Here is a 23,098-nt window from a genome sequence, read left to right as displayed (position 1 = left end):
GGACAAGCTATGTCTCTTCATTGATTAAAAACAATACAACATGTACATGTGCCTGCTGGTAAATAATTCACACTGAACATCCAGTATTCATGCTGGTGAACATGCTGTGGTACACGCCCTGCACACGACCTCTGATGACACTCTAATGTTAAATCCCCAGACCAGAGCATGAAGCCTTACATTCCCGAGCATGAGATAGGCTGTGACACTTTGTAATTTGGACCTCAGCATTAAAGGGGTGGAGAGCACTGGGGCTGAGACAGGCCCGAGCTCCCCTGCACACTGGTCAGTAAACCGAGTGTCAGGCTGAAGTGTAATACGGCCCGGAGCATGTCACAGCACTGAGGCATGTGATGCACTAATCTTACAACTCTCCGCTTGTGGTTCACTTGAATTAAATACTTTTGTTGTGCCTCACTAAGTTTAGCTGGTTCCTCTGCAGCACATGACTGTGTATTCGTGTGGAATGAGTCATTCATGCCTGTGGTCGTGAAGCCTTGCAGCCCACTCATATCCTCACACTGCCAGCTTCCAGGTTCTGCATCAATAGCAGGAGCTTATATGGACCTATACCTTTATAATAATGGAGCAATAATAAATGAATCTGTGTTGGCCTATACAAAAACCTCCATCCTTCCACCCCTGGGCTTCAGTTGTATATTTCCCGTTGTCTCCGTCTGTGACTCTGTCTGTCAGCTCGCTTCCGTCTCGCTCTGGGAGGCCAACCTTTCAGCATTTGCAATGATGTGCCTCGGAAATCTGTTTCCAGGGCAACCAGGGTACCAAATATTCTCCCAGAGGCTTCTCACTGGTGCGTCCTTTGTTTACACTTTCATATCTCTGTGAGGATGGAAGCTGCTCTAAACAGACAATGATGAGGACCAAACAAAAAAAAAAAAAAAAAGGCACAGTGTGTGAAAATCCAGCCAGGGGTGATGTCAGAGTAAAACAGTCAATCAGCATCCCTCTGTTTTCTGTGTGAACTCAAGGGTACAGAAATTATAAGTTAACATTATCGAAAATCATATAATTGCAGGTTCTTTATTGGACCATTGGAAAACAAGAAATTCCCAAACCCACCTGATCCGGATGGTTCCCTGTGCGCACTGGGAGTTTCCCATTTCTCACGAGACAAAACAATGAAATTCTAAAATATTTTATGACATTAAAAGAAAGTGTTTGATTATGTTTCTGTCAGATTATCTCCCTCGTTTTATTGGACTTGAAAACCAACTCACGTCCATCACTTTTAAGTCTTGCGCTTGCGCGTAACGGAGACCGGGAGCTGTCTGAAGTGCTGAAATGAGAAAAGGCGTTCCTCTCCCATTCAGGGGGACGGCGAAGTCCACCTGGAGACATTTCGCTTCACGAGCAACGACAGCACAGACCAGCTGTGGACACGTCTCCACGCTGCGAGATCTCATCCAGATCCGACCCAGAAAGCTGCCATGAGGGGATGCGTTCTGGAGTTCCACGTTCCTCTCGACGTCTAACCACATTGGGATGTTTCGTTTTCTCACCTCCGTCGCAAAAAAATGTGTTTGGGGGAGTCCGAGAGTTTCATGAAACTAAAGTATGATCCGTGGCGGCTGTGAGGAATGTCTCCTGTATCGCTGTTGTGTGACAAGAGAAAACGCAAACGCCCACGACCTGGTCAGGAAGAAAGCGGTGCCCCTATTTGGATTATGTGTCTGACCGATGTAAACACATGGAACAAATAGAAAAGTGAGCACATGGGGAAACCACCAGGAATGAATCGCTCTTTCGTCAAGGTTTTGGTAGCTTTATTGACATACTTCATGGAGACGAACAACTTCAGGTAAGGGCATTTATTTATCAAGTTCATCGATGGAAGACTGTGTATTTAGATCATTTAGACATTTAGAAGGGTTTGATGGCTTGATTCAAGAAACAATATAAATGAAAGGATCAAGTTGAGTGTCATTTCGAATTTGATTTCGTTCAGTTCCCTTTTATTCCCATACATTTCACTTGGTTTTGTGACTCATTTTTTCTGCCCCTAAAGACTCCTAAAACAATGCAATGACTATGGTGAGATTTACGCACGGAAATGGTGTCATTTTCTATTATCCTGCGGCGTCACAACAGTATTCCTGTTATCTCACCTCTATAAATTACAGCATGTTGTGTTGTCAGCGTGATGATCTTGCATGCATGTTGAAGGAGAAGCCCACGACGTCGAATCACATACAATTCATCTGAGACGTGTTTGCGCTTTTACGCATTTTCCACTCTTCCATGTGAGCGCACAGAAATCTTTGATGATGTCTTTGAGCTGTGACATTTGTCTTTTTTTCGTGTGTGTGTGATTCCAGAGTTGTTGATGCCAAGGAGCACGATTCCAGATCATCCTCCAACATGTCTCCATCAGACTTTCTGGACTCACTCATGGGTCGCACGTCTGGGTATGATGCACGAATACGACCGAATTTTAAAGGTGCGTTTATCATCATGTTTGTCTTCTCGAAAAATCTTCACACACTTCCTCACACCGAGTCTGGTCTTGTCCCCACCACAACCACAATCACCACCTTTGCGTCAACATCTAGTAATGGACTGTTTTTTTTTGCATGTCCATCCCAGACTGTGACATTTTCACTAATCTGGAGATCCCCTGTTGTTATCTGTTGTGGAGATACTGTGCTGCCAGTCCTGGGATAAGAACAATCAATCACTCCAGCTGACAGTCACAAGATTGTCCTTGCTTCCATTACATCCTGAACTAACCCTCATTATAACATTGCATGCTTGTTTTTCTTTGACTGGAATTATATGTGATACAATACTTATATCCATTAAATGATCATTTAGAAAGAGGCAGGAGGGGGCGTCTTGTAGACATCGCAGTCTCAGACTGGTACAGCAGACAGGGATGCCACCATGACAGGCCAAATGATGGATGGAGCCCCCGGTGGCATGGCTGCTGGCCACTGACTTCCTCTGATGTTGTCGCCGGTGCTGCGATGCTGGAGACAAACACAGCATCTGTCACTGGAACAGAGGGGAGAGAGGATAGGCTGGACCGCTGGAGGCTCAGGACCATGCATTGCAGGCTGGGGGTTCTTTGGGGGGTTGGGGACCCCAGTATAGAGGAACCGTCCAGGATAGATTAGCAAGACTCAGAAATTCATGGCCCAGATCTCCTCTCTATCTGAGAGGAAGGGACAAGCCTGATGAATTGGACTCGAGATGTGAGGAACACAGGCTGTTGAACACCAGTTGGCATTTTCAGGGGTGAAGTGTGAGCAACTGTTTCTATGAGAGGAAAAGCACACAGGGATTAAAAGACCAAAAGCCTGCTGGTTAAATTCACATTCTCTCTGTAGTTTAGGATAAAGCTCCCTGTCTCACATAAAATCTCCCTCCCCACAGCCACAAAACAAACACTTTTTGCACGAGCCCCGGATGATTTGTGTTGTGAACCTGCTAGTCACACTTTGAAGAGTGCTATGAACTGCATTTCTGAAGGCTGACCTAGATTGCATTGCTGAATTTGTTGAGAGGCTTTATTTTTCCTGCTTCTGCTGTTAAATGTGGCCACCTGACAAAACAAAACCCAGGCAAATATTATTACCAAGTGTTCTGCAATATTGATGAAGGGGGGGTGGGGGTGGGGAGGGCACTGGGAAAGGAGAACAACTCCACTTGTCAGAAAGAGAGAGAGAGAGAGAGAGAGAGAGAAGAAAAGATTTGCTGTGACTTTAAATGGCACAACCTGCCAACCCTCACAAACAGATTCCAGCTCAGGCCACGGTGGAGTAAAAACAACACTACTCATTAGAGCATGATGGTTATTTTTACACACAGTGAGAGAAAATGCTCTGATTAGATATCAGGACTAATACATTATTGAGGGGCTGCAACTGATTATTATTTCTTTTAATTAACTGTCAATTGATGTATTGGTATAATAGGTTTTATTTTTTTCTAAAGGCCCAATGTGCAACATTTAAATTGCCTTTTTAAAACCATATTTAAAATCACTAGATCTTTGTATTTGTATTTGTATCTCTACAAAATTGCACACAGTCCTTTATATCAGTCTCCTGAACATGTTCGACTTTTAAAGTCGATTTATTCCAGAATTCCTGCATCCGCCTCTGATCCGAATCCTCACCTAACTCAAATGGCTCATACCAGACCCATATCACATCTTTCCACCATGTTTCATGGGAAATCAGTTGTTTTTGTGTAATCCTGCTCACAAACAAACAAACAAACCGACAGAGGTGGAAACATAACCTCCCTGGTGGAGGTAAGAAGGAACTATTGTCTTTTAATCTGCCATTAAAATAACTGCCAATTAATTTCCTGTCTTAGCACTCGATTATTGGGCCCATTGTTGCAGCTCCACTTTACTGAGTATGTGTGTGCATGCATTCGTTTGTGTGCATGTATCCTCTGTTGAATTTACAAGAACAGGATACAGAAAAGATGTGTTCATTAACCACAAAAGATCACCACACAAAAGATCGACACGTCAGTACGAAAAAAAACATAATTTTCATCTCTAGAGCTAAATATCCTCTTTCATGTGATCTTTTGCATCAACGTGTCCCCGCTCACTCCTCGAGCTCCCATTAAATAATAATAGTGAAGAGAGCTGCACGTTGGTATTAACACGTGTTGACATTCATGGTGCAACAACAGCTTGTAAACTAAAGGACACATTTTCTGACGCAGTTGTCCTGGATGAAATCGTATTTTTTCCCCTTATCATGTCATTGTCATTCCATTTCACAGGTTCCCCTGTATTCGTTACATGCAATATTTTTATCAACAGCTTCGGCTCTGTCACAGAGACAACCATGGTGAGTTCCTCTGGCTTTCTGTGTGATTTCTGCCCTGTACGACGTGTCAATGTGTTATCTATCCCTCAGGTCCACCCGTTAATGTTACCTGCAACATATTTATCAACAGCTTTGGTTCTATAGCAGAAACTACTATGGTGAGTTGAGCGTTGTGCTTGGACTTGTTCTATCGCTGTGATTCCTGCTCTGGATTTAAGAGTGAACCATCCTGTGTTTTTTTGTTTTCTTAACCAACCTGAGCAACTTTATGTGTTTATTTTAAATTGTTCTGTCTTCCCATTCATTAAAATACTTTTATTTTTGCCTTTAATGAGTTTATTGGCAGATCCATGATTGTACACAGACCAAATCATAAACCAGTGGTTCTCAGATGGTGGGTTCACAACCAAAAATTGGGCAACAAGGCCCTTTTGAGTGGCTCGCAGATTAGTGTGTGAAAGAAAAAAAAGTTTGAGAAAGAAGTCATTCTTTGGTGCTTTTATTTTGAAGGATTTAGGACTTGGTGTAGTCCTTGCTGTCATGAGGCAGTGTATCAGAAGTGAGCACCAAGGCAATGAGTCGTAAACATGGCAAAACAAAAAAACAATGACTACATTAAATGTAGGTGTGTCATGTGCGTGTCGATGTGAGCGTTTAAATTAAGCTCATCTAAAATGTGTAAAAACACCAAACTGCTAAAACATAAAACCTCTGCATTGAAACTCATCACGATCAAATGATTCATAATGAGTGATTAGAACAGTTTAGGATGTTATTTTCTGCTCACGAGGTTGCCAGGGAATTACACGGCTCTGGAGACACATGCAAATAATGTATCTGGAACCGCCGATATGCTGATGAAATATCAAACAACATAAGGGCCTCTCATCATCGTGACATATCAATTACTCTGAGCCTCGTGTCAGTCAGACCGCTGCTAACTGCGCTGTCAGTTTTCCTCATCAGCGTCTTACAAATGCATCATTTATCTCCTCTAATGCTCATCAGATAAATTATGATTAGTATGAAAAGTCAGAGGTCACTGCTTTTTTGCAAATGCAACTTGCAGCGATAGACGATCATCAAAGTAAACACACTTTGTTTAGTGTTGAGATACTGATGATATAGATTCGATGTGCAATTCAATTTCTTTTTTGTTCTCACTATCCATGTTATTATTTCTCACATGTTCTTCATGCTGTTGTTTTGGAAAATGCTCTGTATTATGTTAACGGTTGTAAATGTGTGAATGTGACAAAATGTTTGGAAGGTGTATTTCCTGAAGTGAAAGTGAAATATTATTAGCTGAAAAATATACTTTAATCAGGAGCATTATATTATTTGTTATATCATATTGTTTCATTTGTACTTTAAATATGTTGTAAAAATAAACCTGTATTCTACAAAGTGAACAAATAGTTTATTTCCTCAGTAGTCGGGTGATTTATATATATTATATATTATAATTCCATGATATGCATTGTGTGTATTTTAACAATCATGATGATGTAGGTTAACAACCTTATCAAAATGAGCATGATATATATGATACTGATGATAGTGATCCTCCATCACCAGCATGCTTTCATGACCTTCAATGTCTGCACTGCAAAACAATCAAAGCTGCTCGTCTTGTCCGCAGGATTACAGGGTGAACATCTTCCTGCGGCAGAAGTGGAATGACCCTCGGCTGGCATACAACAAATATCCAGACTCCTCCCTCGACCTAGACCCCTCCATGTTGGACTCCATATGGAAGCCCGACCTCTTCTTCGCCAATGAGAAAGGAGCCAACTTCCACGACGTCACCACCGACAACAAGCTGCTGCGGATCTTCAAGAACGGGACAGTTCTCTACAGCATCAGGTGACGAGCTGGACATGTTGTCATTAGGAAATGCCATAAGAATTGAATAGAGGACTGAACCACTTAGACAAGTTTTCAGAAAAACAAGTATAAAAAAATATATAATCAATTAATAAGTGTGCAAAAACAAAAGTGTGGAAGATTTTCTATTTTTTGGAAAACCACCTGGCTCTGTAGTAGGCTACAGTAACAGAGGTAGAGAATCAGTGAAAGATGATCATGTAGAGAAGCCATCTTTGATGCACACGATCACCTCAGGACATGTTCACTCATTACTTTTCCTCTCCAACATCAAAGAGTGTCAATCTAAAGCATACACTTTCAAATGGATTCTACTGCATCAAGATCACTCTTTGAAATGACAAAGCATGTGCAATGTGGATTTTTTTAATAAAGGAGCGCTGATTGCAAGAGGGCAAGATCATCTCAGGGGCATTGTTGAGAAATTGGGCCAAAAGAACAAACTGAATCCTTCAACATGCAACACACAGAACATTATAAATCGTTGTGGATGAACTTTTGCCACCAGATCACGATGGACAACATCTCAAAGCCTGTCAGCTCGAGCACCGAGCAAAACTCTGTACAAGAAATGAAAATGTTTCATTTCATTTCAATACAACTCCAATCGCACAGAAGATTCAATTTTCTCTGGAACGAAGCGATCGATTCAGAGTCCATTTGAAGAGCGGCTCGAGGCAGAAGTGGAGCGCAGGTGTGGAGGTAGAGCGGGTCAGCGGGAGGGATGAGCGGCAGTTAGCTACTCTCCATTCATGAGAGAGATGACACGGTGGGGGAGCGGACATTTGGACCATGATGCATCACAGAGACAATAAGTTGCAGTAATGAAAGTGTGATGGGAACCTGCTGAAGGGAATCCTGCACAGAGGATGAACACGATCCAGATAGAAATAATACAACAACTGTAATTTAATTTTTTAAGTTAAAAATAAAATATGCAATGGCTCTATATTAAAACCATAACCAATAAACCTATGATATACATGTATGTTTTGAGTAAATTCTTTAATCAACTTTAAGAAATGACTTAAATTGGTAACACACAAATGAACCAAGTTTGTTCAAGTTAAAATTAACAAGTGAACACAATTGATATCTTTCTGTCTTCATTAGGATCCCCATTAGCACCAGCATTAGCTGATCTTTAATTAAACAAACTTCATTTTCAATTTTTTTCAGGTAAACAATTTTCCTCTTTCCAACAATGTTCAAATCCAGAGAAATGCCTCATTTTATTCAAGGTAACGGGGCGTTTTATTTTATTCACCTTTTTAACTGTGTCATTTTCTGTAACTTTGTCTCACATGCAGGTTGACGCTCATCCTGTCCTGCCCGATGGATCTGAAGAACTTCCCGATGGACGTCCAAACGTGTACGATGCAGCTGGAGAGTTGTAAGGACTGACTTGTTTGTTGCAACATGAAAATCAGCTGTTGTTTTCAAAATGTTGATTCCGACGCTCTTCTCTGTCTCCAGTCGGCTACACCATGAACGACTTGATCTTTGAGTGGCTGGAGAACGGTCCAGTGCAGGTGTCGGAGGGGCTCACCCTGCCTCAGTTCATCATGAGGGAGGAGAAGGAGCTGGGCTACTGCACCAAACACTACAACACTGGTCAGTGGACGCACACAAACAATTCAATTGTCAATTACATATTTGTACAACTGACAGTTCTCCCGTGTCTGAATTTTTACAGGTAAATTCACCTGTATTGAAGTGAAATTTCACCTGGAGCGTCAGATGGGATACTACCTGATCCAGATGTACATCCCTTCTCTCCTGATCGTCATCCTCTCCTGGGTGTCCTTCTGGATCAACATGGACGCTGCTCCTGCCCGAGTGGCACTGGGCATCACCACCGTGCTTACCATGACCACTCAAAGCTCCGGCTCCAGAGCTTCTCTTCCAAAGGTGAAAAGGTTTTTATTCTCACAGCAGGTCGAATACAGGTCTACACGTCTATTATATTAAACACACATAAAAGCTTTGGTGTCATGAAGATTTCTAACAATGAAAACCAAAACTGTGGGAGTAAAGAAAAGCATTCTGTGCATTTCCTTAGTTTCTGGAGTTTATTACAGATGGGTCTGTGAGGATAAAAACAGCTCAGCTGGGCATCTCTTCTAACCTGATTGGTGCCGTTCACAGCATTCGACATTTCTGTAACACCATAAATCTGCTTTCATCTTAAAGAAAATATACATTACCCACAGCAGCAGCAGCAGTGATGTGCGCTCACTTATTTTCAATCCGGATAAATTGCTATGCACATATTTTTTGAAGGGTCCGACAGGCATCGAGAGGCTGATCTCGATGATCAGATGCTCTTCATGCATCAGCCTGTAGATGTGCACGCAGGAGGCCTCAGCCCCAACAGAGATTCTCACATTAAAGACACATGTATGCTGATAAATATTTAAAGAGCATCCTCCTCCTCCTTAAAGAGCGGCTCGACTCAAGAAAAACAATAACTGCCTTAAAAAGCACTTCAAAAGGCTGAGTTGTTTGCTCCACATGCTAATCAGCCGTCATGGAGATGTGAGGTCACACGGAAGAGGAGTTACCGCCTCCATCTTCATCCTCACGTTCTCGAAAGAAACAGATCGGAATCAAGGTACAAACTATTATTGCCGTTCTCTTTGTATTGGTAATTAAAGCAGTAATTACTTCCTGCTGTTTATGTCCATGCACTCACTGACATTACTGGCAGCTCACTTGTTAGCAAACACCCTCGCTAATTACAGGCGTGCAGAAGTCACTGTTGGCTGATGTAATGAGCAACATAAAGAGGAGGGAAGAAATAATCAGCAGTGAATAGATCTAACAGGTGTAGGATTCGAATGAAGACAAAAACTTCAAATATGCCAGGTCAAATCAGGACTGAATTTGAGTTTGTTGTTGTTTGATCTAACGAAGAAATATCTGTTGTCTCCCGCAGGTTTCTTACGTGAAAGCCATCGATATCTGGATGGCTGTGTGTCTGCTCTTTGTATTTGCTGCATTGCTGGAATATGCCGGGGTTAATTTTGTCTCCAGGCAACAGAAGGAGTTCCTTCGGCTGAGGCGAAGACAAAGGAGGAATCAAAAGGTGGGTTTTAAAGTCATTAAAGGAGATCTCTTTGGTTTTTCACAGGTTAGATGTGCAGCTATTGATGCTATTGCTGAACACTCTCTGGTCAAGTATTGGATGGATTTTCCCTAAAGTTACAACCTGGGAAATCAGGTTGGCTGATGTGTCGTTAGAACTTCATTGATCCTCTGACAAACACAATGGACCATACTTAAATATGGCAGCTCCCCAAAAGTGAGGCCAAACATCTCAACTGCCCCCCTGTGGCTAGCTGCGCTACAGGTCATAAACCCCCGCCTCCTCCATGTTAGCAGATGGGACATGGACCACACAAAATCACCAGTTTGATATATGTTAAAAAAAAACTGCATTACTAAAATACTTACCATCAGCCTGCTAAACGTCACCATGTTGTCAGAGCTGCGAACGTGGCTGAAGATTCTGGAGATATTTGAACTTGAGTAACATGAATATAATTTGAATGAATTAAAGTTAATTAGGTAAGTAGTTATTTTAAGGGCATGATGTTATCTTGTTTTTTTTTTCCTATTTGCATATATCTGATGATTAATGTCCATGAAAATTCAGTGAACCACAGCAGCTGAGGAGACAGAGCAGGTTGTCCTGACATGACCCTGAGTGAATGATGGAATGAGATGTTAATTTGAAGGAGATTAAAAAGCTCTATATATATGTGTAACGCATTTGCCGTCAAGAAGTAAAGAATACATTTTGTGCTGAAGTGTGTTCACTCTGTCCACATGTGCTTGTGTTTCTTTTTTTCAGGATGAGGACATGCGTGAGGGCCGCTTTAATTTCGCTGGCTACAACATGAGCCAGTGTCTGCCAACAAAGGACGGCTCAGCTGTTAAGAACGCCGCTCCGGCCCCGAACCCCCAACTGCCCGTCCCAAAGGACATAGACACCATGAGGAAGAAGTTCGTGGACAGAGCCAAGAGGATAGACACGATCTCCAGGGCCGCGTTTCCTCTGGCCTTCCTCATCTTCAACGTCTTCTACTGGGTCACCTACAAGATCATCAGGCACGAGGACATCCACAAGAAGTAAAGACTTCACCCTCTGTGACAAATAACGTTTCTATTTGGTTTCTCAGATTGAGAAATGCTGGGGAAGCACAGCGAGATGAGAGGACAGACTGTGGTATTGATGGTGGTGTCGTTTCAGGGATAATGTATAAAGTTCATGCATCATACAGTTTAGGTTATGATGACTTGAGGAGCTTTTGAGACACAGAAGCTGTTTTGTTGTTGTACTGCTGCATATTTCCTAAAGAATCTGGGGAAATGGTTTTAACTCAAGTCTTAGGAACATGCTGGAGAAAATGGACCAAACGTTTTTTTGAATCAGCTTCGGCTTCTGTACAAACAAGGGAAAAAACATTCCAAGGGTTTCATGGATTTGTAGCTCAGTCAGACCCTCAGAGATTTTTTGTGATTTGCAAAAAAGGGTTCTTTCTTATCGAGGATGTTTGAGACTGTTTTATAGGATATTAGTGTTACTTCCTCTTGGGTTAAAACGAAATACAGCAGCAAACTTAAACATACAGGTAGAAGGCAGGTGCACATCTTTCAAAAATCATAGGTAGCGGTGCATGTCTCGGGCATGAGCGCGACAAAGCAGATGAAAATCTGGAATCAAATCCTGCATTTTTATACCGGAGGCCTTAGATATCAAAAAGATTAGGTGAGATGAACTGATATGTTTCTCTATTTTTTCAGTGATCCGTCAGAGTCGAATGCACAGATTTCGCTTTTCTACCTGTGGCCAGACATTCAAAGCAACTTTCTTGTTGTTTCCTTTTATCTCTAAATGTAATTATAAATCATATCCACGGACAAATGATGTCACCAAAAACCATTGAGAGTTCATTCAGATGTTTTGAAAGTCATTGATTTTCCCTCTCATACAGACATTAAGTGTCACACAGGCTCGGTTCATGAGGTATAATGGCGAGTATGTGCGCCTACAAACTGTGAACATGCACTGAATTCCTCAATACCGTCATACGCCCACACATATGAAGTCATTTATATTCCAGGTAAATACTCCAGGTATCTTTAGGTATGGTTTTAGAGTTTGAGACTATGTTTTTTGTAGATTTAGAGCCTTATGAAATATTTATTGTAATGGAGGAAAGGTTGTGTTTACATTTAGATATAAATATATATATATATACATATACATATATAAAGCTTTCTGTATTCTTCTTCAGCCTCTGTGGACAGTTTCCCTTCACTTGGTGTGTTTGTTGCTGGGATGTGACGTATGTTTGTAGCAGGATTCGACAGCGAAGAACAAATCTGCATTAACACTCAAAGTCCGGAGCAGCTAATGGTCCTCGCACTCCTGATATACTGTGGTGAAGAACTCCTTTCTTGAATGCTTTTACTGGGAAAAAAGGTTATCCACTGGCCTGTACATCAATAAAATCGACTGTGCACAATATTTATTTACTCTCCACCTCTCCTGTCCTTTTTGTCTCTGCGCCCAACCAGGCCCATAAGTCAGGGTGATGACACATGCCACAGAGCGGTGAGAGGCCTGAGGTGACGCAGATATGATCTGACAGTTGGTTTCCATTAATGCATGATAATGGATTTCACACTGTTATATAGAGATTCAATCGGTTGGCAGTTGCCGACCAGTTGAATACAGATCTGGTGAAAGGACGATAGTAGTAAATATATACACAGGCTAAAAGAAATCATTCTTCAACCTGTTGTTGTTGCATGTGAGCGCACACAAACCCAAATATATCACAGAGACATAGATGAATATTCTGTTATGACATTATCCGAGCAATAAGGCTGTTCATTATCGCACCGCGTGAAGCCAGGATCCATCAACCTTTATTTGTTCTAAAGACGAATGCCTGGCCTGTGGTGGGCTTATTGAGACGGCTGCATGAATAATCCAAGAGCTTTTTTTAAACGCACAAAACACAGGGATTATAAACTAATCAATAATACTAATCCTTGCGTGGATATACCATCCATTTCTTCAATGCAGCCTCACACCACGAGCCATTATTGTGGCTGCTTTAATATAATGTATAATTTAGTCTATATATGCAATCAAATTGAGGATGATGGCTTATGAGAAGAACATTATTTGCAGCTTATAATGGTGTTTAATAGGGAAACAACTTTCCCCCTCATTCATTAAGGTTTGGGGGAGGCTGCTTTGAGAGGTCTGAGAGAGAGAGAGAGAGAGAGAGAGAGAGAGAGAGAGAGAGAGAGAGAGAGAGAGAGAGGCAAGAAACCAGGGTTGCCATGGCAACTGCACAGCAATTGATAGGACCAATGTGACTGGAAAAGTGGGACATTAATGAAGTTAAGAATAGTGGTGTATGATTTTTCCATTTTGAAGACAAATACTCATCAAAACATAATTTCATCATTTGAATAATGAAACCAGCAGCGTTATTGTTATAGCTGGTATTTCCTGTAGGATTTATTGAGGTGCTTCTGTGTGTTTTTGTAGAGAGCTCAATTTAGCCTCGTGAGAACCAAGTGTTTATGAATTCACAATCATCATTTTAAATTGTATTGAATTATTTGCTTTGTTAATTAATGTTTTGTGAAAGAGGGGCGGATTATAGAAGCTTATTCTTCTTTCTGCTTCGTTTCATTCAAGATCTGAGATTTTGTGTTTGCATTTTAATTGTGTTGTCAATGAATGAAATAAACTTGTAAATAAAATAAAATAAAGTTAATAAAACTTCACAGGCCATTTTGAAATGTGGCAGCATCTGAAAACCACAACTCATGTGCAACTGTCTGTTATCCATCTGCTGAGGAAAGCTTGAGAGGACTTCATTTTCAGCATAAACACGGTAAACATCTGTAACCTCAGAAGCCAGCGTATTATAGACTGTATGTAAAGATGGACCATACATCTCCACCCCCTCCTACTATCCACAAAGCATAGCATCAAACAACTAAACAGAAACAAACTAACAAACATCCGTATGAGAAGAACTATGTAAAATCACAGAAACCGACTTTGGGAAAAATATATTTGTAATGTACTTTGACTTTTCAGTTCGGCCCATGTCCCAACCACCAGCATGGAGGAGGTGGGATGACTATAATGCAGCAAGCCACTACGGGGTGATTGAGCCGCTTTGGCTTTACTTTTTATATGCAATGAGTCTATAAACATACATAATCATTGCAATTCATCTTTTTGACTGTTCACTCGAGTGTAGTATTACACCTCAGGGCTTAACAAAACTTTGTTGCCATGTGATGAGCAAAAGGCAGAATCTCGTTAAAGTATCTAAGTTATGGAAGGATTTGATTTCCATGTAACCCATTAAGATTTTCTTTCTTTTCACCACTGCGTTGCATCATGGGAGCTCTCTGCATATAGAATTATGTTGAGGTCTGTACACTATGTATTATGTTATAGATATAATCAATGTCCTGCTGCCCTGTTTGGTTTGACCCACTGAGTTCCAGGGTCCAGAGGAGAGACAACCCACTGACCCCAAAAGCAATAACAGTCAACTGCGGGTAGTGACCAGACCAGTGCTCATCATACAGCATCATTACAAACATGGCTTAGCTGCAGCAGCCACCTAAATTGAAGACTCAACTTCTTACTATAGGCACAGGCTGTGATTCAGCTGTAAACTAAAGGGTCAAACAATTAAGATTTCAACAAAATTTTACTGAATTATTTTGAATATATAAAGAAATAACTTTTTGGTTAAATGTTTAATGATTATACATAAGGCAGAAAACAATCTTGTGAAAACTTTTCATCATCAGTTCAGCAAAACCTTTCAATGAATACTAATGTTTATATGATGAATAATTGAGGACTGGGACTTAAATCATTTTATTATTGCTGTAAATCTTATGTCTGAGCCTCCATTTCCACCAGGAAAAGCAAAAGAAATGGATGGAAAATTTGTTTGAGAGAATTTTTAATATTTATGGAAGTTCACATTTTGGAAATAATAAAACGACATTGAGATTAATCAAGATTTTAGTTATTAAATAAACACAAACTATTTCTACTAACTTTTGCAATGAATGTTTTCTCATATTTAACTTACTATTCAATCAAAGTCATCATCACAAAACAAGTTGACGTCTGGCAACCACAAACGTGTAAAGAAATCTACACAGTGTGAATTTTACCTGCGACCCATTTCAATAGGTTGTATGAGGTGCAGTTTTCTCAATGTCTGAGATGTTTTCCAACATTATGAATCTACCACATCTTCATTCAAGATGAGTGGACGTCAGCAGAGGGTAGAAACCCTGCAGCCTACCTCCAACACTCAGAGTTAATAGAACTTCACAGGCAGTAACGGGATGACAAAACATATACTTTACTGTGTGCAGCAGGACGGGGTTCTCAGAAAACGCCAGTACAGATGAGTTTTTTTCTTTATGCGTGTGATTTACTTCGCCACTGGCCATTTACTGGTGTTATTAACTGTACAGGATTCACAATTCTTCTTTGTCGCCCACAGTGACAGAGGTGTGTGACTGAGGAGAGGTTTTTATCTGTGAGAGGCTGCGAAAGAGGAAAAAAAAAGGGTGTTTATGTGTGGATTGAGTTTCAATGGTAGCTGGAGTTGAGTTGTCTGGATAGAACAGCAAAGGTTACTGAGCTGCAAAGAGGAGATTTATTTTATATGTATTTCTTTTAGTGTTTCAGCAGCATTTAGATAATAACATGTAGGAATAACTCAAGGAAACAGGAATTAGAAGTAATTGGGTCACATCTATGTTTTAGGGAAGTCCTGTGGCAGTGAGTTGAGTGGAAGCGGTTATGTGCAATGAAGCGGAGATATTAAAAGGTGTAAGAGTGGATCTCTCCTAAGAGTAAGTGAGTGAGTAAAACAAACACACACACACATACACAGAACAGTTCCTGGAACAAACTAAATGCACATTCGTTTATCAAGCCCCTCTGAGAGACAAGAAAAAAAATCTCAACCATTTAAGCAAACACTACTGGTCAAGCTGCCACCGACTTTATGGATCCAGCAAAGACTCAGTCCTTCTAAAGTGGGATTTGATGTTTGCTTGGATGAAAGACATTGAACAACATTGAGAGAAACAACACCCACAGACGGTTTTCCATTCCATCGTTTCATCCAAAATAACTGAGCCATGAGAGGGAATACCATTTAATGCTTTTAGTCGACTACAGCCAGTCAGTGATAAATATATAACCTCTTTCATCTGTTTTTATTCATAACACAGATGAAAGCGGTCTGTCTCCCTGTACTGAAAATCATATAGTCGCAAAACAAACTGATACAAAAAAGCATTTTTGAACACAGCAGGTCTGGGCAGAGTAATAAGCTGATCAGAGTTACTATTGCATCAGTATCAGATTAAAGCTGTGAAACCCAGGAGGTGATCCAATAGAAGTAGGCAGGGGCTCTATTCAGCGACAGACACTCAAAAGATATGAAGCCCCCCGTGGGGCTGTCTGAGAGATCAGACGCAGTCCAGCTCAGAGAGAAACCAGGACAGCAAAGAGGGGCAGGACGTTTCTAGAGATGCATTATGAACTGTTGATTTTTTTAGATATCACTATTATTGGCTTTTTCCAACATTAAGACTAACTGCTCCGTGAAGACAGAAAATGAACAGTGGCTCTGTCAGCAGCACATTAGTGGAGTAACGTCCTCTGTATTTCTAAGAGAGCGGCCAAATCCCCATCGAGCTGGACTTTGAGAACGCTTCGGGTCAGCTTACGATACCGCCCCACATCCACCAGGGGGCTCAACCTCGTACTACTCCGCTCCGCATCTTGCTGCCATGCCTCCCTACACCTCTGCAGCCCCTCCACAGAACCGGGCTCAGGAGGGGTCTCATCATGTCCACTGCTCCTCCTCCTCTTATCATCCTCCTGTTTCTCATGCAGAAGCAATGACACACACTCTGTGAGCGACACCACCTCTTTTTCCAACGCCATAGAGAATGTTTGTGCAGCACCCTGTCCTCTGGTACCCTTGACAGGCTGGACAGAGCAGGACGCAGGGAGGAAAGCCAAGAGAGAGTCCAGGAATTGAAGCATCCGTAACTGGCTGCAAAGGAACAGCAGAGTAAGAATGTGGATGTTATTTCATTATAATTGAAAAATATTGTTGAATTCTCTTTATTTCTTTGGTTATCAGCTGTTTGCCATAAACCTGCCTGTTCACCGTTTATTTGCAGGATTTTTTATTTTCTTCTCAACAGTGAATCTCTGATATTCAGTGGAATGATACTGATACGCATCCTAGTTGTCTTCCAAGCCTTGTCAACTATAAATCAAAAAATATAAATGAAACAGTTCCCACTTCAATTGGCAAAAATAAGCTTTCTTTACTAATTGAATAAAACTGAATATTTAAGGAAGTTCAAGATATAACTTTCTGAACCAGTACACTGAGCAGTAATATTCAATTTTATAAGTGACAGCAGCATTTAATATTTCAAATTATGAAAAATAAAGGAAGGTCTTCATAAAGAGTATTTTTTTAAATTACAAATTTGATATTTAAATATTATATATTATAGAACATGAAGGTCAAATTCAGACTTAGAGTAAAGGTACTACTGGGTTTTTAGCAGCTGTTTAGAAGCATCTGCAGATTCAGAATACCTCAAACTTATTTGGAGACGATTCCAAAGCTCAAGGGCGACAGATTGGAAAGTATTATATCCTCAAATCTCAAAACCTCTGAAAGGTTTACTTAAAAAGTCCTGGGTAGAGGACCTAAGAGATGGCTCATGACCTACACAGCAGAAGATCTGACATTCTGTGGAGCGTGGCCATGAAGGGATTTATAAGTGAGCACCAACATTTTAGATTAATTCTAAAATGAACAAGACGAGAGGTTGAAATAGATGTAGTGACCATCTGTTGGATCGTGTTGAGTCTAAGTGAGCCTGATTTGCCAGAAAGAGAATTTCAGTTGTCCAATCATTATAAGATGAAAGCATGTATTACTAAACACTGTGATTATGTGTCATGAGATGAAATATATATAATAGAGTCAGTGTTCTTATTTAAGCATCAAAATTCATGTATATGTCAAAAAACCTCCCACCAAGATGAGAGGCCAGACCAAGAAGATGACATTAGCAGCGCCGCAGAGCATTTTTTCTTTGTGGGGCCTAATGCACATGCACATACACATACACACAAATGTCAGCTAATGGTATTCATATTTCATGTTGCTGCAATGCACTCACAAGTGGAGCAAAGAATCACCAAATATCAGTATCTTTTGTGTCTGATTAAACCTAAAGGATAGTCACAGAGCATTTTGGTAAGTATCTCTACACATTAACAGAAGCTATTTTAGCTTGTATATATCTATATAACTTCATAGGCCAACTTTTCCTTTGAGATAAAAAAATACATTATTTTGCTTCATGAACTGATAACATGATTGTGGACAAAACTCAGTTCTATCAAAACTACCAAGACCTGCTCTGAGGTCAGTAATAAAGCCATCCGTCTTTCTGTTATCTGTAAATAAAAATGATTTACCTGGAGTGGACAGACAGTTCCCCCTGAAAAGGTGTTATCTGGCACCAGCGCAGCAGCATGAGAGCAGATGTTCCCGAGGAATTGATCAGTAGATACTGAGGGCTCACTTCTATCCTCTCACAACCCTCCCTTCTCTGAATCCAGCCGTCTACATCACCTAAGCTGTGATCAGGAGAGTCTATGTGGAAGACCCAGCGATCCAGCACAGTCAACAAACTCAGCAAGTCCTCTTTGACTTTATCTGGGCACAAAAAGAACACAATAATGAGCATCTAGTAAATTTTAGATCTCAACGCAAGGTGTTTGTGATTTTACCTGTTTTGAGTTTGGGGTTTTTGAGCAGTGGGGTTTGAAAATCCCTGTGGATATCTAGAGAAACTTGACCGCAGTGCACAACAAAAGGTGTTGGGCTGCTCAGGAGAGAAAAAGCATCTTGTCTCTGGACGTAATGGAGCATGACACGGCACTTGACACAGCCAGAGTTCAACAGAGGAATCAGCCTGGTCACAGCAGTCACAGCCATTCTGCATGTGTTGAGATCATTGGGTGTGTTGGCGTTGTGCTGCTTGCTTCTTTTGGCTGCCGGCTCCGGTGGGGTGGAGGCAGAGGAGGAGGAAGATGGGCGGGGTGTGGGGAGCCATAACACTTGGCTCTGGGTCTGGATGACTGCCGGCATTGAGCCCTGGCCCGCCTCTGTCAGGATGGATAAGCTCACGCTGGCCACTGGTCTGGAACAAAAATAACACATCACTAACGATCAGATATCACATGGACAGCGGGTAATCAGACTGCAAATCAGATACGAAACCGCAGACAGAGTCTGTGTGTGTGTGTGTGTGTGTGTGTGTGTCAGTGTGTGTAAACTAATTAACAACACCAATATCTCTGAGTGCTGAAATCACACCAGCTGTACAAGTGCACCAATCAAAACAGCTATACACAGGCTCTGGAGGCAGCCATGCCAGAAGTCGTTTTCCTCCACTTGTTGTTAAAAACAGTAACAGGTGGATGGAGGGATCCGATGGAGCTTGGAGAGTTATCAAAGGCTTGCTTGTTGCCATGGTGACCACCTATCGGCCGTGCATCTGGTTTGTGGAATTCATATAAAGTTTGGGGCGAAGCAAAGAGGGGAAAAGACATCCTCAGTTCATGCTATTTTTGTCTTTGCAATCTGGCTACACTGACTAAAATTACATGGACACCAATAATTTAACCTGATTACAATAATAGCCTGAATAAGACAAATGCCAAGGAAACAGCATTTTTTGATTACGTTAACCTAAATAAGGTCTTGCTCGGTAAGTAATGACATGAGTCATAATCAGACTATGCTCTGTAACATGTAAACGGGAATATAAATGGAATGTTCTATGAGAAACTCATGTAAACATCATAATCAAAATAAAATTATTGTGAATGTGGTTGATAGTCTGCATATAAGTGTCCATGAAATGTAGTCTTTGATTCCAAAATTTAAAAAAAAACAAAGTTCAATAAAGACAAATATTTGACCTCACAGATTTGATTTACTCAACATGATCTTGCGACACAATTTTAATCTGGCGATTCTAATTAGGCAGCAGTGATCCGGTCTGACAGCTGGTCAGCAGAACTTCACACTTGACTATTACTGTACATGCTGCGCCATATTAATATCGTCTGTATCTTCGACATGCACAGTTGGATCCACTTAAACCAGATGAACTCATTATCCCTAACAAGACATCAAGCAGATTTTAGAAGAATCCCTGCTACGTGTTTAAATAATGTCATGTTCAAGGGGTCACATTTAAGAAGGCTGTTCTGTACTGTTCACACAGAGAAATATACACAATTCACTTCAATAAAAAAAATGTGTTTACAAGGAGCTGTCTGTCGTCAGTATGACCCCCACAACTATTCGGTCCTCTGCAACGCGATGCCACAGCTTGTCAATGTGAGGTTCAGGAGACACTGCCGGCATGTCTTGCATCTTGTCATCCGAGGCCTCATCCTTTGACTCATCATCAGAGTCCAACAGAGCGACGAGGCCTTCCTGGACAGAGAGTCACAGAGATTGTGATCAGCGATGACAAGTGTGTGACAGCACTGACAGCAATAGTGCTTTCTGTTGGACATTTTAATTTGAACAGTCCATTAGGAACAAAATGCTATTAAATAACAGTGTTGCACTGAGACACTCTCTGAGAATACTATATAATTATCCCTGACATTTGGAAATTACTTTTCATAGACATATGCTTGCAGTGGGTGTTTGCGAGATCAAGAAATAAAGTCTTTCAGGTAAATACCAGAAAGCAGCAACATTTTAGAGAACATCTAAATTATGATTTGTCACAGTGAGCAACAGAGTAGATGACAAGGAGACATTTGTGCCACGCGTTTTATCTGCCAACATTTAGCTCTTACTTCCTCGGTGCCTGTGGCAGCATTAGCAATACAGGGCTGGGCCTCATGTGATGTGCCTCCTCAAATATGACAACATATCAAAATAAGTGAGAAGAGCTGGAGCCAAATCTAGCTAACTGTTGTTGGGGTGCTGGTAACAGTAAAATACCTCACTGCTTTAGGGAGATATATGTTGTATATCCTTAAATTATAAATAGTGTATGATCACACATTTTGATGGTGTGAATTTAAGAGGGAATTTAAAATGTCCTGCTGTCAAGAGTTGCTGGTTTGATTCAAATTACTGATTCCCCCCAGGTCTCTAAAATCACAGCTAACTACAATCCAACACAACACACAGAAAGTCGTGGTTGTATATTTCTTCCCATGAACTATACCTGCTCAGGTTGTGTGAGAACAGCTTCTCTTTCTGTCACCACAGCAGACAGGGCTTGAACTGCCTGATGTACAACTCTGTCCTTCACTCTCACTTCTCCTTGAAGCTCTTGAAGCACAGTCAGTCCACTCTAAACGAAAGAGCCCATTTGACTGTTAGTGTTCTTTGGAAACTGAACATAGTCAAGATAAGTGACTGAACTATCATCAGGTGATTGATCATGAGGAATATTGTGGATGAAGCTGTAGATTCAATCAAATCATTACCACTGTATTCACATGATGATTTTCTGACAACAATATACACTATATAAGATGACAGTGTTCAAATAATACTTAGGTTCTTCTAGAGGGAAGGTCAAATAATAACAATACATAATCTATACAAGACAAATACCATTAGTAACATAATTCTGTTATTTTTGCTTTTTGATATGATAAATAACATAATCTGCTCATATCACCAGGAAACAATTAAAGGGGACTGTTGGCAGTGTTGGGCCTCAGCAGAGGTATGGGCTAGTGCGAGGTATGGGCTAGTGCCATTCTAGTTATAATAGTGAATTAAAGACTAATGCAGTGATGGTACATAAATGTTCACCTGTAGTCTGGACTCCAAGGCTTGAAGAGTAAGAAGGTTGTTCTCTGGTGGAGGAGAAGATTGCTTTGGATCATCAGTGTCCTGTCCATGCTGAAAACATGTATATTTAAAGAGTTATGCTGAACATATGCATTTCATCAACAGAAAACCTATGAACAGCATATTGTAAAAGGTATGTCTTACAGAATATGAAATACCACAGAGGTCTGTGATGAGGAACTTGTCTAGCGGCTGTCCTGTTACTCTCTCATCCTTAAAAACCAAGAGGATCTGGTCTGTTCCACATCCCAGGAAGTCATCCACATGGACAGAGCTGACACCTGACCAGTGGCAGGCTATCTGGAGGAGAAAGGTTAATAAGTAGACTTAGAAAACTTGTTATCTTAGAAAACACCTATACTCAATGAAACACATTTTGTTTACATACCTGAAATGTTTCCTTCCATAGAGCGCAAACATTTCCCTGGTGGAAGGATATGACTAACAGGCAGCCATTCCTTCCACAGTTGACCAACTGAATGTCTTCGGGCTGCTGAAAGGGGAGCGGACACATGTCTTTCACAACCCCACTCTGGAAATAAACGAGCTGCTGGTGAGAAGTCGCTGCAACCACAGCAGATTTCAGGGCCCCGTCCACTACCTCGGCCGAGAGCGCCAAGATGCATCGTGTGATTCCAATGTAGGGGTGAGGTAGAATCAGAGAGCCATCGAAAGCTTGTCCACTCTGAGGGAAATAACCCAGGGTTTGGCCTGAGGGCTGATCGCACTCATTTTTCAGCCCAAGAACAAATACTTGACCTCTGAGGAGGGGGAGTTCTCCAAACACACTGTGGGACAACGGCAGGGGAATCTGCCTCACCTCTCCTGCCTGTGGAGACGTATAGAAGACATAACCAGCATGACTCCACAACACTGTGGGGCCCTGGAGGATGGACGCAGCCCCCTTTATCTGATAAGGAAGCTTAAACTCAAAGCACGACTCCAGTCTGTGTGAGCCACACATTGTTAGCAGGCTATACAAGAAGCCATCTCCTCTCTCCCCCCTCTGTGCCACTACTACACACGGTGTGGTTACTCTCCTCTGGAGGTCTAAGGCACGTTTGCAGTTTACGATGTCCACGTGGGCGGGTGTTTTCCTGCTGATGACAGCTGCTCCATCCTTCAGGAACTTGTTGCTCCCCCGATCATACGACAAGCTGCGGAATGTTAACTCACTTTTTCTGCTGTTGCTTTTGCCTGAAGCTCGCTTGTGATCAAATAAGATGATCTTCCCACACAGGGAAACTAAACGGGGATTTCTATACAGCTCTTCAACGCGTTGTGTCTCCATAACGCAACAGAATAGCACATGGTCGCTTAAAAGTCCGCTGCTTCCGCACTGCCGGCTCGAGTTAACATTATTCTGGAGTT

At 41.3% G+C, this 23,098-nt stretch overlaps 2 protein-coding genes across 5 annotated transcripts; one reads left to right on the top strand and one right to left on the bottom strand.

The window, feature by feature from the left end:
• Positions 1-1,278: 1,278 nt before the first annotated feature.
• On the top strand, positions 1,279-13,509 carry glra2 (glycine receptor, alpha 2). 4 transcript variants are annotated; one of them, XM_069533225.1, is made up of 9 exons: positions 1,279-1,819; positions 2,337-2,458; positions 4,765-4,832; positions 6,454-6,677; positions 8,009-8,091; positions 8,175-8,312; positions 8,395-8,609; positions 9,637-9,786; positions 10,555-13,509. In XM_069533225.1, the coding sequence occupies exons 1-9, from the start codon at positions 1,734-1,736 to the stop codon at positions 10,834-10,836; spliced, it is 1,368 nt and encodes a 455-aa protein (XP_069389326.1). In that variant the 5' UTR covers positions 1,279-1,733; the 3' UTR covers positions 10,837-13,509. The 4 variants fall into 4 exon arrangements, with proteins under 4 accessions (XP_069389326.1, XP_019945357.1, XP_069389327.1 ...); XM_020089798.2 differs by lacking the exon at positions 4,765-4,832 and adding an exon at positions 4,902-4,969 and having other exon boundaries at positions 1,280-1,819; XM_069533226.1 differs by lacking the exons at positions 1,279-1,819; positions 4,765-4,832 and adding an exon at positions 4,942-4,969 and having other exon boundaries at positions 2,442-2,458.
• Positions 13,510-15,927: 2,418 nt separating this feature from the next.
• fancb (FA complementation group B) lies at positions 15,928-23,018 on the bottom strand. The gene is made up of 8 exons (XM_069532986.1): positions 22,116-23,018; positions 21,872-22,027; positions 21,689-21,778; positions 21,090-21,218; positions 20,166-20,338; positions 18,619-19,031; positions 18,304-18,544; positions 15,928-16,849 (listed from the first exon to the last, which is right to left on the bottom strand). Exons 1-8 carry the CDS (start codon positions 23,016-23,018, stop codon positions 16,432-16,434), a joined length of 2,523 nt encoding a protein of 840 aa, XP_069389087.1. The 3' UTR covers positions 15,928-16,431.
• Between the last annotated feature and the right edge of the window lie 80 nt (positions 23,019-23,098).

This window comes from Paralichthys olivaceus, chromosome 10 (genome assembly GCF_024713975.1).
Source record: "Paralichthys olivaceus isolate ysfri-2021 chromosome 10, ASM2471397v2, whole genome shotgun sequence".
Taxonomy (NCBI): domain Eukaryota; kingdom Metazoa; phylum Chordata; class Actinopteri; order Pleuronectiformes; family Paralichthyidae; genus Paralichthys; species Paralichthys olivaceus.
The sequence above is the reverse complement of the archived record's forward strand: the minus strand, read 5'-3'. Positions and strand labels throughout refer to the sequence as shown.

What these genes read in the sequence shown, in the direction of transcription:
- fancb (XM_069532986.1), bottom strand. Translation starts at nt 23,018, where the DNA reads ATGGAGACACAACGCGTTGAAGAGCTGTATAGAAATCCCCGTTTAGTT. An exon ending in TATGGAAGGAAACATTTCAG is followed by an intron (nt 22,028 to 22,115) that starts GTATGTAAACAA and finishes TTTCTCCTCCAG; the next exon opens with ATAGCCTGCCACTGGTCAGG. An exon ending in TTCTCACACAACCTGAGCAG is followed by an intron (nt 20,339 to 21,089) that starts GTATAGTTCATG and finishes CTCTCTGTCCAG; the next exon opens with GAAGGCCTCGTCGCTCTGTT.
- glra2 (XM_069533225.1), top strand. Translation starts at nt 1,734, where the DNA reads ATGGGGAAACCACCAGGAATGAATCGCTCTTTCGTCAAGGTTTTGGTA. An exon ending in AATACGACCGAATTTTAAAG is followed by an intron (nt 2,459 to 4,764) that starts GTGCGTTTATCA and finishes TCCATTTCACAG; the next exon opens with GTTCCCCTGTATTCGTTACA. An exon ending in CTGTCACAGAGACAACCATG is followed by an intron (nt 4,833 to 6,453) that starts GTGAGTTCCTCT and finishes TCTTGTCCGCAG; the next exon opens with GATTACAGGGTGAACATCTT.